The sequence below is a fragment of the Phycodurus eques genome, chromosome 5, assembly GCF_024500275.1.
Source record: "Phycodurus eques isolate BA_2022a chromosome 5, UOR_Pequ_1.1, whole genome shotgun sequence".
NCBI lineage: Eukaryota > Metazoa > Chordata > Actinopteri > Syngnathiformes > Syngnathidae > Phycodurus > Phycodurus eques.
In genome coordinates, this window is record NC_084529.1 from 15,545,603 (window position 1) to 15,559,710 (window position 14,108).

Genomic DNA, 14,108 nt, shown 5'->3' on the forward strand with positions numbered 1-14,108 from the left:
TGGTGCCATCTCCTGAAAATCTTGACAACCGCATTTGATAGCTGACTCACTTCTTGACCACCACACGGGACGTGCAGTCATGACTGTGTCCTGTTGTCACTTACAATATGTACAGAGGCTGGCTTTATAACGTCTATGTGTGTATACAGAAGTCCGGTCCTGTTTTTACATCGACCTTTTGACCTTTGATTTTTCCATTTTGACTTTATAGACAAAGGAGTATTATTTGCAGTTTCTGAACACACTTGCGACACATCATTTTGGAGCTGATCCGTCGAAGTGAGGGGGTTTATTATCGTCTTCTTTTCTAATCAACAAAGCACAATCTACATAGAGAAGGTGCGCTGTGACCTTTTTAAAAAGCCCGTTGGAGGTTTGGCAACCCACCGATCTTATCATGGAAGGCTTTTGCATTTTCTTTCACTGTTGGGTTGTTTTTTTTCTTCCTTTCCTTGTTTGCACTGTGAAGGTTTTCAATGGTGGACATTATCCCTTGCAACGTCTCAGCCTTGTCACGTGGCCCCGCCCCCCGTGATGCATCAGCGGATGCACAGCAATGGGAGGCCGCGACGGGGCTGACAGGTAGCAGGGGATATCGCCATTGCAGAGATATGTTTGTTATATTATGGAATACATTTCTAATTAAAACATGAACTGCTAAGTCAGCGCTTTGGTACATTTATTCACAATTCACAACACTTACACAGTTTATTGACAGCGTTGAAATAAAAAGGATTACATTCTTTGTCTTCGAGTCTGAAAACGACGATGTTGATGACTCGTGTAAAGTTGTGCTGCCGGCAAACGGCATGCGCACCCTGAAACTAATGCAGCAACTCGAGACCAAACAACACAGAAAACAGCGTCAATGACAAAAGTGGGTCACATTCTTATTACAAGACATCTAAGATGGCATTGTAAGATGGCAAAGTTGTGGAAAATGTCAGGAAATGTGAGAAATTTGCATGGGGAATTGGAGTGCGTTTAGGAGCGTCGTTCTTTCAGTAGTGCATTGCTGCCATCTTGTGCCATCTATAGGCAGTTAAAACACCTTTTTTTTTTTTTTTAAATTGCATTTTGATTGGGAAATTTCCAACTTTGAAAATTCCCAGAAATTTGCAATTCCAGTAACATAATAATGACTGCTTTATCGCTCTTAAATGAACATTCTTGATCTAAAAAAATCTATTCCACAAAAATGTATGTGTAAATGTAATGATAAATGACGCAATCACCCAATTCTTGCACCAGGTAAAACCAAGGTACAAATTACACGGGGTCCTCGGTGGAAAAAGCGATTAGACTGGGACCTGTGTTTCTTCCGTTTCTTGTTCATTTTAATGCCTGCTACCACCAAAAGTTTTACAATAAACACGACAAAAATGCAGGTGATTCCTTTGTCCGTTATGTCCTATTTCAAACGCTTAAGCTGAATTGTATCCCCAGTGATTGTGGTTACTATTGAGAAAGAAATTGAAGAAACCGTTTTTCCATGACTGCATTGTGGTTTTGAGGTTACAAACGGCACGCGATGAGCTGGTTTTTGCAGCGAGGTAAGACTACGTGGTCATGCGGCATAAAAAGACTCAATTACAGCCATACTCAGTGTTTGTCATTTAATTGGTTTATATAGCCTGGAAGCGTTTTCAGGACTGCATGAGTGTAGGATAGTAAGAGACCATGGCGTGTTACGACTTCGAATTCCGGTGACGCCGAAGGAACAGAACTGCGTCATCAACCGAGGACCCCCTTGTAAACTGGAGAAGAGAAACATTGAAGAACACAAATTCTAATTTGAGTTGTCTTGCAGCGGAGGTCACATCGTATCATCGCAAGGGCGTGGATGGACACGTGAGGACGGCGACTTTGGTCAGGCCAACTCTGGGCTCTCCTCTCCCTTAATGTCACCGCCCTCTGCATCTGAATGAGCTTCTTTCTTCTCTAGCTCAAACTTCTATAAAATAAAAAATATCAACACTGCATTAAAATACAAATAAAGAAATAGTTCTTTATGTAAACCGGATTTTCTCCAAAATACAGCCAAATCGCCAGCGTTGACGTGATATGAGTTGTTCAACATCCTGGCACTGAAACAGGAGTTCATTTTTTTGGGTTTCTTTATGTAATATTCTAATTTCACGATGGCAAATTTAGGGGTTAAAGCTATAATCATCCAAATTATTAGTAAAAAAAATAATTTCAAGAAATATTTCACAATTTTATTTCTAAAGCACGTCTCATATTCATACAGTGAAATGCAACTCAAAAGTACTTTCCATAGTTAAAAATCAATCCCCCTCCCTCACAATACACAGGTGAGTGAGAAAACACCATCTCAGCTACTCAAATGAAGTTTCGCACAATATTGTAATTTAATGAGATGCACCTCCAAAGTTGTCATGGCAACCTAGTACGCCATTGTCGCAATTGGAATCTAGAGTACCAAACCACGTGACTAATTAAAACCGTTATTGGCAACATTCCGTGACATATTTTTCCTTCAAACAGCAATAACTGATTCAAACGGGGAGACTTGCCTCCAGTTCCTGCATGACTTCGTCCATGAAGTCGCCGGGGTTCTGCTTGTATTCCACAGCCCGCTTGATCATCTCTCGGAACATCTGTCGTGACAAGTCACAAATCAAAGCGGCCGACACTCAAGTCGGGCGAACGGAGCAGCACGGACGAGGCAACGCGCAACTCAGCTCGTAACATCCGCATCAAAAGAACGCAGGGTGAATGCATCCGTTCTGCTAAGTTTCGCTTATTGATTGTTATTTTGAACATGATTTTTATTTTGAAAGTGCGCGCCAGAAACACGCAGCTGTCAAAGAGTTGGAGAAACCAGATGAAGTGTAAATGTGACCCGGGTGTATTTTATGGATGCTGAGGAGGAAAAAAGGACAGGAGGCGCATCCTAATACTTGAGGTGAAGTGTGGTCACTTTTATGTTTTATATGCTTTGCCGACAAGGATAAGAGTCTCGTTTTGTGGCCGGAATTATTTTGCACAGTCTTGGTTTTACTTTTCTCCCCAGTTCCTTAATATAGTGCTGCGAAGGACTTTCTGTTAATGTGTCTAAAAAATAAAGACGGGCTCAAACCTTGACGACGTTAGTGCCATCAGCTGCAGAAACAAAATAAAAAGGGAGTCCTTTCTTCTTAGCAAAGTTGAAACTCCGCTGGGTCGCCTTCAGGTCGGCTGCAAACGGTGAATAAACCGGCGAGGGGATCAAGCCGTTGTGGTCATTATTGGTTAGATAGAGTCGGGAAAACAACAGAGACCCACCGTCGATCTTGTTGGCCACCACACAACAGGGAATCTCAGGTCTGTACTCTCTCAGCTCCTTGTACCAGTTGGCCAAGTTCTTGTAGGTGATCTTCCTCTGGATGTCAAAAACCTCACACGCAGGACAAGACAAAAGACACATGATATTTAAAATGAAGTGGAATTGGGGACTTGGAGCTGCGGTGTAGGCCCAGCTCAAGTGTGCAGGCATTGTGTCGCGGTCATTTTCATATAATTTGATCAGTTACAGTAAAGACATACTTTCATTTTGCAAGTGAAGTAAGAAATTTGCCAAATTAGAAAAAAAATATATTTTTATAAGTGTCTTTATTCATTATTAATCAATTTATGAATCAAATTACCGAAATTTCTCGTGTATAATACGCACCCCCAAAGTTCTGGAAAACCCTTCTACCTATGTATAATGCATTTTTACAATGCATGATTTTGCTTCAACCCATATGATCAAAACGAAGTATTATCTGTATTTTATTTTTCAAAGAATTATTCTGAAGTTAATCACTTTATTTGAACACATACTTTTTTATTCACTTGCTCTTATTTTGAAATTCACAGCCCTACTTTTATTTAGTAAAAGAGAAAACACACAGTTGCGCTTATATGTTTGATTACCCAGGCAGAATTTGTAGGATGGCTACAATTCTTTAAAGAAAACATGAAGGACCAGGGGAAACACATTTCATTTTAGTTTAATGGGATTCCAATTAAACGGTCAAGCATTTCAGAAAAGCATTATCATTAAACAAAACATAACCATAAAGAAATTAATGATGGTTGTTGTTCAGTCGTCAGTCATATTTAAAAAAATAAAATAAAATACAGTATTTCACAAATTCTGCCAAGGTATGTAAACTTCTGAGCACAACTGTACATATATGCAGTCACACGTACCCGTCATATTAGAATGAAAGTATAGGCTAAACCTTTTTTTATAACCATTAGGTGGCTGTGGTATATTACAATGAAACTGTACACCTTTCTCATAACCTCTACGTGGCGGTGGCACTTTAGAGTGAAAGTTTACAACTTTTTCCTAACCACTAGATGGCGACATACACTTATTTTTTTCTTCATTTGTCCCTATACCTATGTATAATGCGCACTATTGACATTTGGGGGGGGGGGGGGTGCACATTATACACGAGAAATTACGGTATATGAAAATGACCCTTTAAGGAAAATCAGACAAGCATATGTCGTTAACCCGTATGTAAGACGATGCTCACCATGCACATGTCTTACCATGATGCAAGCGTGCGCTTTGTGGTAGTACGAGGGGTGCATGCTCTGAAACCTCTCCTGGCCGGCCGTGTCCCAGAAATCTGCCGATCGATTACAGGTCATGAACGACGACGACCTGCTGAGAGCAGCGTGCGTGTGCTTCATACCCACTGCCACCGTCCTGTTGGCCACCTTGGCTGTGTGTTTGTAGAGCGTCAAAGCGTACGTCGACAACTGCTGCGGGCGACTGGAGGAGGAATTAAGGAACTTTTTAATGTACCTGACTCAGGCTGCCTCGTTTCGGAAGCGAACAAGGCTGTGAAACCGCCAACTGAGGGCTGCTGCAGCAAAGCGGAGACTATAGAGCGTGAAACTGCGGACACCAGGGTACTTCTACTTAAGTTTGGATCGTGAGTACTTTTGCCACATTTGCTTTTGCCTGCACTAAGTAATAGTAGTAGTAAAGGGTTGTAAGCAAAGTACAAGAGTTGAATCAGTACTTTTTTTATGCAACGATCTGTACTTCTACTTAAGTACATCTGACGACTAGTACTACTCCTACTACTATTATAATACTGCTACTACTTCTCTGTAACTTCCCACAGTCCGGATGTCCCCTGGCACCATGCTGCCCCGCACATGTAAGTGTTAGTAGTACGACAGACATCTCAAAGGAGATCTCTTCAGGCTAAACAGCATCATTGCCGAAGTCAACTTTCTGTCACAATAGCAATGTGCTTGCTAAACACAAAAAAAACAATAAAAACTTTATTTATGTCTGTGTAGATTCTCAGTGATGGTAATCCACAAAGGTTGAATCGAGACAACTGGACTCTTTTGTGTTTATTGAATTTGTTGTGTTTTTTCATGTTTTCTGGAAACATGCAAAATGATTTAATGCCAATTACGCTATTTGTTTAGCAATATGGTTATGTGTGTGGTTTGTTTTGTTGTTGCGTTGCATACCACACACTGAGTAATAACCGTGCACACACACACACACACACACAAACACACACACACAATTTGCTGCATTTAAAAAATAATAATTGGTTGATGTTAAAAAAATTATGCTGCTTTATGTGTAAAAGCAGTTCTGGCTACAAAAGGAGTTGTTGGTACTGTAATATCAATACTTATATGATGTCAAAAGGTAATGTGCTAGTAACCCAATCGTTTCGTCCATGTACATCTACGAAGGATACTACTCGTCCAGGAGAAACCTCTCCATCAGCCTGAAGAAGACAAGAAACGTTTCAACAGTATATATATATTATTTTTTGTTTTTGTTTTTTTGGTCCAGGTCTTACTTGGATTTACCGACGGCACTGTCTCCTAGACAGATGATCTTGACTTGCTCGTCCGCGTCGTACTTCTTTTGGTCCAGCTCGGGGATGTTGTTGTCATCGTCGTCGGCAGCCATTGCTTCACCACGTCGTCGTCGTGTGTTTTTGTTCCCCTCTTCGGTTTAAGACGCCTTCACCATGTGTGTGTTTACGAACGAACTAGCTCGACAGGCTAACGAAGAGTAGCTTACCGAGTCCGCCGACCGGTTACCCGACACTCGTGAACGTTTTAACGTTTACAAACAACGACGGCAGTCGAGGAAACATTTTTATGGCATTAATACGAGAGAGGTTTTGTCCCGAATTGTGCAGTGTGACTTGCTAACTACGCAGTCACGACGGACATTAGGTTACAACCGCGTGGCGACTGTTTCTCATTTATATATATGTGCGTATTTCCATCTTGTGCAGTTGTGTCTGTCGCCGTACAATGTTAAGGCAAGTTTGTTACCTTTCCGTTTGGAACTGTACAAATCTGTGTTGGCGGTTTGTGTTTCTATGCAACGGGGACGCCCAAAGGACCCCTTCGGTCTTGGGTGTCCTTCGTAGTGCCTGTCACAAAGTCATTTGACGTGGGTCGGTGCCAATATTACCATGACAAAGTTGTTGTTTTTTTCCTGGCGTGAGGAAAAACAGAAACACGGAAAGTTAAAAGTCCGTTATAATGTAGTTTTTATATTTTTTTAATAAAGCTTTTGCACGTCTTTACAGTTAAAAAAAAATCTTTAATTTCTTCTTTTTTAAACCAAATTTATCACCTTGTTTTTTTTTTCATTTTATACCGTTTGTTAATTTATATTTTCAGTTATTTTCATTCATCTAAATAATTAATTTGTTGTTGCACTTTGTTGTTCTTGCACAACAAATTATCTTGGCAACAGGATGGAACAAAACAACAAAATCAAGAGATTTACATCGAGGCGATTTATATGACGATTACTTCTGGACACTTGTTTGTACAGAAATTGGGGATTTCCATAGATTTTGGATACATTACTTGCACTTTTATTCACATGAGGTACTGTCATCGTCTTCAGTTTCATAGGCTAGATCCCAATCAGTATCCTGTAGGTTGCCTGAAAGAAAAGAAACTGGGATTTAAAAAGAATCAGTGCAATAGTGGTCTCCGTAAATCCAACCATTTGTCATCTGACGCAATGGGACACATGCTAAAACACTGCTTACTATTTGAATCCTCTATTAATCACTGAACTGGAATGTTTTTGCAGGAAGTGACGCCTGGCTTCATGCGTGCATCCGTCTTGGAGATGATTTGACTATGAAAATATACAGTGAGGACACTGGCATGTATGTCGCCCCTGCACATCCTATAAAAATACCAACTACTATAAGTCATTTAATTACGTTTGTGACTCAGTGATGAGTACTTTTTCAAAGCGCAATTCCTGGACTTTCGAGTTTTCCAAAATAAGAGCTGCCACATGATTCAGTTTTGGTCTTGAGATAGGAGCAAATTTTGAGATGAGTGCGCTTCTGATCCGCACCGCTAGATGGCGCCAGTACACTTCACAAATTCCGGCCACCACCAATTTACATTGGTTTCCTTGCAGTGGAAGGACAATGTCAGTTGGTGGTGGTAATGCATCATTAAACTAGTTTGCCAACTGCCAATAGACACCAGAAGAAGAACAAGGACGCACAGTACATTCGGTACAGTCGTGTTTTGTTATGTGGAGAGCAAATGTTTTTTCCAGTTTTTATATAATACAGTTGAGTGCATTTTTTGCTTGTGAAAAATTTATTTTGGGTGTTTCGGTGGGCTGGAACAGATGAATCGCATTTCCATTAGTTTCAATGGGGAAAGATGGTTTGAGATTGAGGCTAATGTCATGGAACTAATTAAACACGTACCTTAAAGGTCCCATATGCCATAAAAATCCATTTTTCCACTGTTTAATGCAGAACAGGTCAAAATGAGTCCATGACCTGGTTAAGTTTGACATATAATGTGGTCCAACCAGAGCATAGCTTATTCTAATATCGAATATCAATAAGAAATCCACTCGTCTCATCTCTCAGGCATTTTGAACCAACTAGAAGAGCTTGATAAAAGGGCAACCTGGGCATTTCCAAGCCAAATTATCTTGCAAACATAATAGACAACAAACATGATTAACAAAAACACACACAAAACGATGTTATGGGACTTTTAAGGCACCGCTGTACATATTTTGCAACCTATCTTTAGTTCGGTTACTGTATTTTACATCAAGCAGTTCCACTGCTGTACCGTAGCAAGGCAGACATTTTTTCAGATGGTGGCCAACGCTAGCTAATCCTCTGCTAACATGGCGCTTTAGGAGCACAGCGTCTGGGCGGCTTCTTAGGACGTTACAGATGGAGCACAAAAATATGCAAATAAGAATCAAAGGGTAGGTTCTTGAATGACAATTCGCAAATTACTGAGTGTATACTGTACTTTGTTTAGGTTCTCTTTATATTAATTTCAGACATGTGTAAAAAATATGCAATAACATAAGAGCAGAGTACTTTCATTATTTTTTTATTTTAAAAATATTCTTGAGAAGAGATTCACAAAGCTCGTACAAGATTAAGCTGGCAGTGTGGTATGTCATTTTCTTTCACATCATAAAAGTGTTATTTATATATATATAAAAAAAAAACTATATATATGGTGACCTTGTGATTAGCTAGTCTGCCTCACAGTTGTGGAGTTCTGGATTCAAATCTCGACTCAGGCCTTGTCCCTGTGTGGGGTTTGCATGTTTCCCGGCGCTTGCGTGGATTCTCTTCAGGCACTTCCGCTTGCTCCCAGTCCAAAAACATGCATGTTAGTTTCTAAATTGTCCGTAGGTGTACGTGTGAATGTTATTAATCTATGTGTGCCCCATGATTGGCTGGCGACTCTTGCCCAAAGTCAGCTAAAATAGGCTCCAGTTTACCCTTGACCCTAACGAGGACAAGCGCTACAGAAAATGGATGGAACGTTTGGTACCCAAATCACAAAAATCAACAATCAAGCTTGTGTTGGCTAATATTGCATGCCTAAACATAACTTTTAAAAATACCTTTTCTGAGGGTGTGCCATTTCTGCTCGGATGGATGTTAAAGCGCTACATGTGGCTTAAAGCATTTGATGAAGGCTGCTCTAGGGTGTAAAGTGTCATCGTCGTCTTTCGATTGTACCCTCGTTTTCATTCCCACCAGCTGGATTTTACCATTTTCTTCAGTGCGAAATTAAATAAGCGTTAATGAGCGTTGACTTCGATCCACATCCGTGAGTGGGATTAGGGTGTTTTCCGAGTGATGTCGCCCAAAGCTGAAGGATGGAGCTTTTAGGTGTGAGGAGGTGACCTATAAGAAAAAGGTCTTTGGTCATATAATCCAATAATAATAATTATCTTGTCTTATCTTATCCATCTATCTTTCTGTGACACATGCGAACTGTTTACAATTGTGAGGAAAAAAAATGTCTCCTTAAAGGAATAGTCTCGCACCTTCTCAGGGCAGTAGACTCCAGGCGCTGGTGTCTTTGTAAAGCTTGTAGGTGGGAAGTTGCGGGCTGGCATGCTGTACTGGGGAGATTTCCTCAGGTACGTTTTGGGGTCCACAGCTTGATAGGCTGCGGGGCCTGGAGTCTGCAGGAGGACGTATTGATTAAGTCAGGATGGATTTCCACATGATAAAAGGCAGTTTTTTTGTATGTGTACCTGTGCCAAATCATTAAAAATGTTGCCAATTTTGCTGCGACCGCAGATTGTGTGTGCGGGCACCGAAGGTATGTTCACAGTTTTGGATCCCAGAACAGGAGGAAGCATGTTGGATGCTGGACCTGCAGTGACAGGCAAATTATGAAGTGTCCGTATACTTTGTTGCGCTGTGGTCAAAATCAGTGGCGGCTAGTAAATAGAGGGTGCTCGGGTCACCACGTTACTTTACTTGAAGAGAAAAAAAACTAATAGAAACATTTTTTTTACATTTTGTAATCTATGTGTCTATTTTTACATGAGTAAGATAAATAATATATCGTTAATGAGGAGTAAAGTTGTGTCGCACGGCCTTGTTTTGAGCTAGAGCCCAAAAAGCATTGACTTTGTGAAAAAGATCCATTTTCAGATGCGACTCAAACACCAGATAAAAAAAATCAAGATCACGACCCAGTTGGAATTGGTGTGAATTTCTTAGCTTAATGCCTAAAAAAAAGCTTTTATTGAAAGGCTACAGCGATGTGTCCATGAGAAGACGGACAACGACTAGAATTCAACACCACTGATCGGCTGCTGCCGCGCGCAAAACAAGGTAAACCACATCATGTCTGGCATCATCAGAAAGCTTGGGGTTCTCTACAGCCGCAGATTTAATTCAAATGTATGTCATTACACAGAGGAACCAACAAGAGGCCATAAGTCCCTCGTGATGTAAACAAAACATCCTTGTTGCGAGGCTAACGCTGAAACGCCGCTTCCGGTCTTTAAACGGACATATCTTAACCAAATGTTATGGTATCACCACGTTCTACACATGATTGGAAAGCATTTTTAATGTCTTTTCAGAAAATGTATGCAGGTCAAAAACACGGCCGTGCGACTGCCGGTCGGTTTCGTGCTGGAAGGTCACATTTGTGTTGTCTGATAAGTGACGGATTTCCGGTTTGGGGCGCACATGTTTACCCGTTGACCCTCGTTAAAAGTTTGACATGTGCAGGAGCTTCTCTTCAACGCAACAGATAGCGCTAAGTTGGGGTGCAACATTCCAGCGCCCGAGCTCGCCATCACATTCCTGCTCGGCAGGACTTTGGTTAGTTTTGTAACTCAAATGTAATGAAATAATTTAGTTAAAAAGACAATTGAATGATTTTACTTCGGTTAGTGATGTTTACATGTGCCAATACTTGTCACGGTGTTACAGATTTACTCCACCAGCTGCCACTGATAAGAACGGTCGATCTATCAGAAGAATGTTACCGGGTGTGGTCTGGTAGCTTGGTACTGCATGTTTCCACCTTGTAGACAAAGTATAAGCAGGATTAGACCTAAATGTGATCTTCTCTGCATTTGCAAGATGGTAGCAATCTACAAAAAAAAAAAAACAACACAAGAAAAATATTAAATTATGCAATTGCTGCAATCTTGCTTACTGTACATCATCTCCACAGTCCAATATTCATGTGTTTTGCTCACTGGGCGCAGGGATTTCGTCAAGTGCCCGCTCCTTTCGACGTCTGCCAAATGAAAATGCCGGTGTTCCATCGCGGCCATTTTTGGTGATGTTGGAGGGGATAAAATGAGCGGGTCCAGGTGAGGTGTTTTGTTTTTTTGAGTGAGAGGTATGGCCAAAAGTGTAACTTGGTGCTCTGGATTTTGTCGGATCGTGGTTAATTGCGCCTGGATGAAAGGGGGGAGGCACAGATGTTAGCAATCATATTTCCTCAAATAATGCTTTTATACTCTGCTGCAAAGAGTACCAAGAGTTTATTTGAAGGTGTTTATTTAAGAGGCTTGTGTAATGCTACACACATGATAATCAGGCCGAATTGGTGCATTTTTTCCCCCTTCTGATCAAAATCACCAATACCCAATAATCAGATGTTTACAAAAGATTATGCGAAGTGATTATTCTATCATTCAATCCCCGGCCCCGCCTGTGTGGAGTTTGCATGTTCTCCCCGTGCCTGCGTCGGTTTTCTCCGGGCACTCCGGTTTCCTCCCGCATCCCAAAAACATGCATGAATTGGAGACTCTAAATTGCCCGTAGGCATGACTGTGAGTGTGAATGGTTGTTTGTTTCTACGTGCCCTGCGATTGGCTGGCAACCAGTTCAGGGTGTACCCCGCCTCCTGCCCGATGACAGCTGGGATAGGCTCCGGCACGCCCGTGACCCTAGTGAGGAGAAGCGGCTCAGAAAATGGATGGATGGATGGATTATTCTATAGTGCTTTTTTGCTCATAAAAAAATCGGGCCGACCATTGTAAATGTTAAATCTGTTTAATATTTATGATGACAAATCCTAAATCAAAATAAACTGAGAATCGGGTGGAATTTGAGCATTTTCTTTCCCTTGTGAGCAAAGTCAGCAAAAGCATGATTATTAGAAGTCACTGAAAGATTAGCCGGACTGATTATCCGGTGTCGTGGGGTGTACTCTGTGATTTTTTCCCTTTACAATCTGCTAATAAAATGATCGGCCTGACAATCGTAAATGTTAAACCTGTTCAATATTTAAGATCACAAATCTTGAAGCCGGGTCCCAATTACTGGTTGGCGCTTAAAGATTATCCTGGGCCATTATCCTGGGGTATGGTGTGTGTTAAGAGTGATATTTCTTCCTCCCCGATCCGCTCGGAAAACGATCATGTGTTGACCTCGACTTTAGGGCGACGGAAGCTCAACCAAGTGATGTCCTTGACTGATCCGCAGAGAATGACTCACGCCTTCATGCGATTGTCCAGTCTGCATTCTGTGGGTCGGCTTGCCAAAACTGTTTGCTCATTCTCAAGTTTGCGCACAGACAAGCGTAAATGCTCTGGCGCAGTTACGTCTAGGCCAGGTTTGAACTTGCCGCAATGCTTTAAGACCGTGCTGATATTTGATCAATTTGTGATTTGTAGGTTTCCAACACAGTTCTAAGTGATTGGTTTGTTCTCAAGAACAAAGACCCAGGCCACGATTTGAGGAAATACACTGTTTGAGCTTTACCTGTCAGTGAAGGCAGTGCATACAGTGATCTGGTGGCCCCAACCACCCCGCCAACTTTAGGCTTTTCACCAGGCATGAGCTAAATGAAGAACAGACGTGAATTGATAGTCAACCTTTTTTCATTGTATTCGAAGAGTGTAAATACATTTGAATGTCATATTAAATTGACCAGAGATCGTTAATCATCATAAATCTTGATGGCCAAGCTAAACTGACAGGAAAATAACTATGACACAACTGCTGAACAGATGTTATATTGATATATTATGTGAGCTGCAGTTTGTCTAAGGTATTATTTATTTTATTGTTAAAACAGTTTATTTTAGAAATGCATGGCATATATAAATATCTATTACATATGTAATTTTAGATTCACATTCATTTTAAACTTTAAAAAGCTGCTTAAAATTTTGGGTTACCTCTCTTTATAATGGAATAACAACCCCCCACCCTTAAATAAAATATAAATGTATTTGATCACCACCAATTAATGCTTAATATTTATTGGGTTTATTTATGAATATTAAATATTAATACCTGTGATGCTGTAGTGTCACTCGTTAATATGAATTATTTATTGTAACACATTTCATAACTGAAAATCAAATCCAATTTTATACAAATAAAATGTATCATTATTGTTATAATTAATATAATGATAAACTGTATTCATAGAGCATCAAATACATAGTAAACATTATTATTACCTTTTCATTAAGCAGTCAATTACTGTAATAATGAAACAAAATAATAAATTTCATTAGTAATATAAATAATATAATAATGATTACATTTATTTGTATAGCATGAAATAAACAACACATTTAAAATAAAAATAAAATATCTTCCGTGTTTAACAAGTGAGTACGACTAAATATAAGACTGACATTATTTTTTATTGTTACCGCAAATAATAATAATACACTATATTTATTATTTGATGCAATGCAAATAAAGTGTTATACATTTTGAATAAAATATAAATTGTAAACTTTTATATATAATTGACATTTATGAGTGTATTACACAATAAAGTATTGATAATAATATAATGACAATAACAAATATCGTACCGTAATTTGATCAGTCTTCTAAAGTACCGCATCACTCGTGAAGTCATGCAAACTTTCAATTTGTCCAATATACAACATTGAACACTTTTGACCATGCCACTAACCTGTCACGGGCTCCCGTGGACTTCCGGTGCAATTGGAAGACGTCGAACGCTAGCAGATGCGAAGCCCACCAAATGCTCTCGTGCATTTAATGCGTCCTGACGCCGCCCCTTGCGTTCGACATCATTAGAGCTCAAATGTGATGATGTATTTTGGATTAGGGTGGCGTGTGCGCCAAACACAGAGCACACAAACTTGCTGTGATTTGCGCTGACGTAATGGCACGACCCCCCCCCCCCCCAGACACACCACTCAATTGGGGACCGGTGCAGAGTTTTCCTCATTACATCCTGTAGATGGCGCTGTGGTGATCTATTTATATATATATAAAAAAAAATACTTTTATTCGATTTATTTATTTATTTTGATTTATTTTGAA

The 14,108-nt window shown here is 40.2% G+C and overlaps 2 protein-coding genes across 3 annotated transcripts; both read right to left on the reverse strand.

Annotated features, from left to right (window-relative positions):
* Positions 1 to 589: 589 nt before the first annotated feature.
* Positions 590 to 7,038, reverse strand: rabl2 (RAB, member of RAS oncogene family-like 2). 2 transcript variants are annotated; one of them, XM_061677677.1, is made up of 9 exons: positions 6,874 to 7,038; positions 5,841 to 6,493; positions 5,736 to 5,765; positions 4,698 to 4,777; positions 4,552 to 4,631; positions 3,289 to 3,400; positions 3,104 to 3,201; positions 2,538 to 2,621; positions 590 to 1,954 (listed from the first exon to the last, which is right to left on the reverse strand). In XM_061677677.1, exons 2-9 carry the CDS (start codon positions 5,951 to 5,953, stop codon positions 1,871 to 1,873), a joined length of 681 nt encoding a protein of 226 aa, XP_061533661.1. In that variant the 5' UTR covers positions 5,954 to 6,493; positions 6,874 to 7,038; the 3' UTR covers positions 590 to 1,870. The 2 variants fall into 2 exon arrangements, with proteins under 2 accessions (XP_061533661.1, XP_061533663.1); XM_061677679.1 differs by lacking the exon at positions 6,874 to 7,038 and having other exon boundaries at positions 5,841 to 6,527.
* A 1,534-nt stretch (positions 7,039 to 8,572) lies between these two features.
* Positions 8,573 to 12,630, reverse strand: LOC133403002 (ciliary microtubule associated protein 1B-like). Its single transcript, XM_061677437.1, has 6 exons — positions 12,555 to 12,630; positions 11,039 to 11,242; positions 10,823 to 10,930; positions 9,569 to 9,690; positions 9,356 to 9,496; positions 8,573 to 9,212 (listed from the first exon to the last, which is right to left on the reverse strand). Exons 1-6 carry the CDS (start codon positions 12,628 to 12,630, stop codon positions 9,096 to 9,098), a joined length of 768 nt encoding a protein of 255 aa, XP_061533421.1. The 3' UTR covers positions 8,573 to 9,095.
* Between the last annotated feature and the right edge of the window lie 1,478 nt (positions 12,631 to 14,108).

Coding starts and splice junctions, on each gene's coding strand:
- rabl2 (XM_061677677.1), bottom strand. CDS start 5,953: ATGGCTGCCGACGACGATGACAACAACATCCCCGAGCTGGACCAAAAG. Junction 4,632..4,697: donor CAACAGGACGGTGGCAGTGG/GTATGAAGCACA, acceptor ATCGATCGGCAG/ATTTCTGGGACACGGCCGGC. Junction 3,202..3,288: donor GGTGGCCAACAAGATCGACG/GTGGGTCTCTGT, acceptor CACCGTTTGCAG/CCGACCTGAAGGCGACCCAG.
- LOC133403002 (XM_061677437.1), bottom strand. CDS start 12,630: ATGCCTGGTGAAAAGCCTAAAGTTGGCGGGGTGGTTGGGGCCACCAGA. Junction 10,931..11,038: donor TGACGAAATCCCTGCGCCCA/GTGAGCAAAACA, acceptor TTTTTTTTGTAG/ATTGCTACCATCTTGCAAAT. Junction 9,497..9,568: donor TTTTTAATGATTTGGCACAG/GTACACATACAA, acceptor GTCCTCCTGCAG/ACTCCAGGCCCCGCAGCCTA.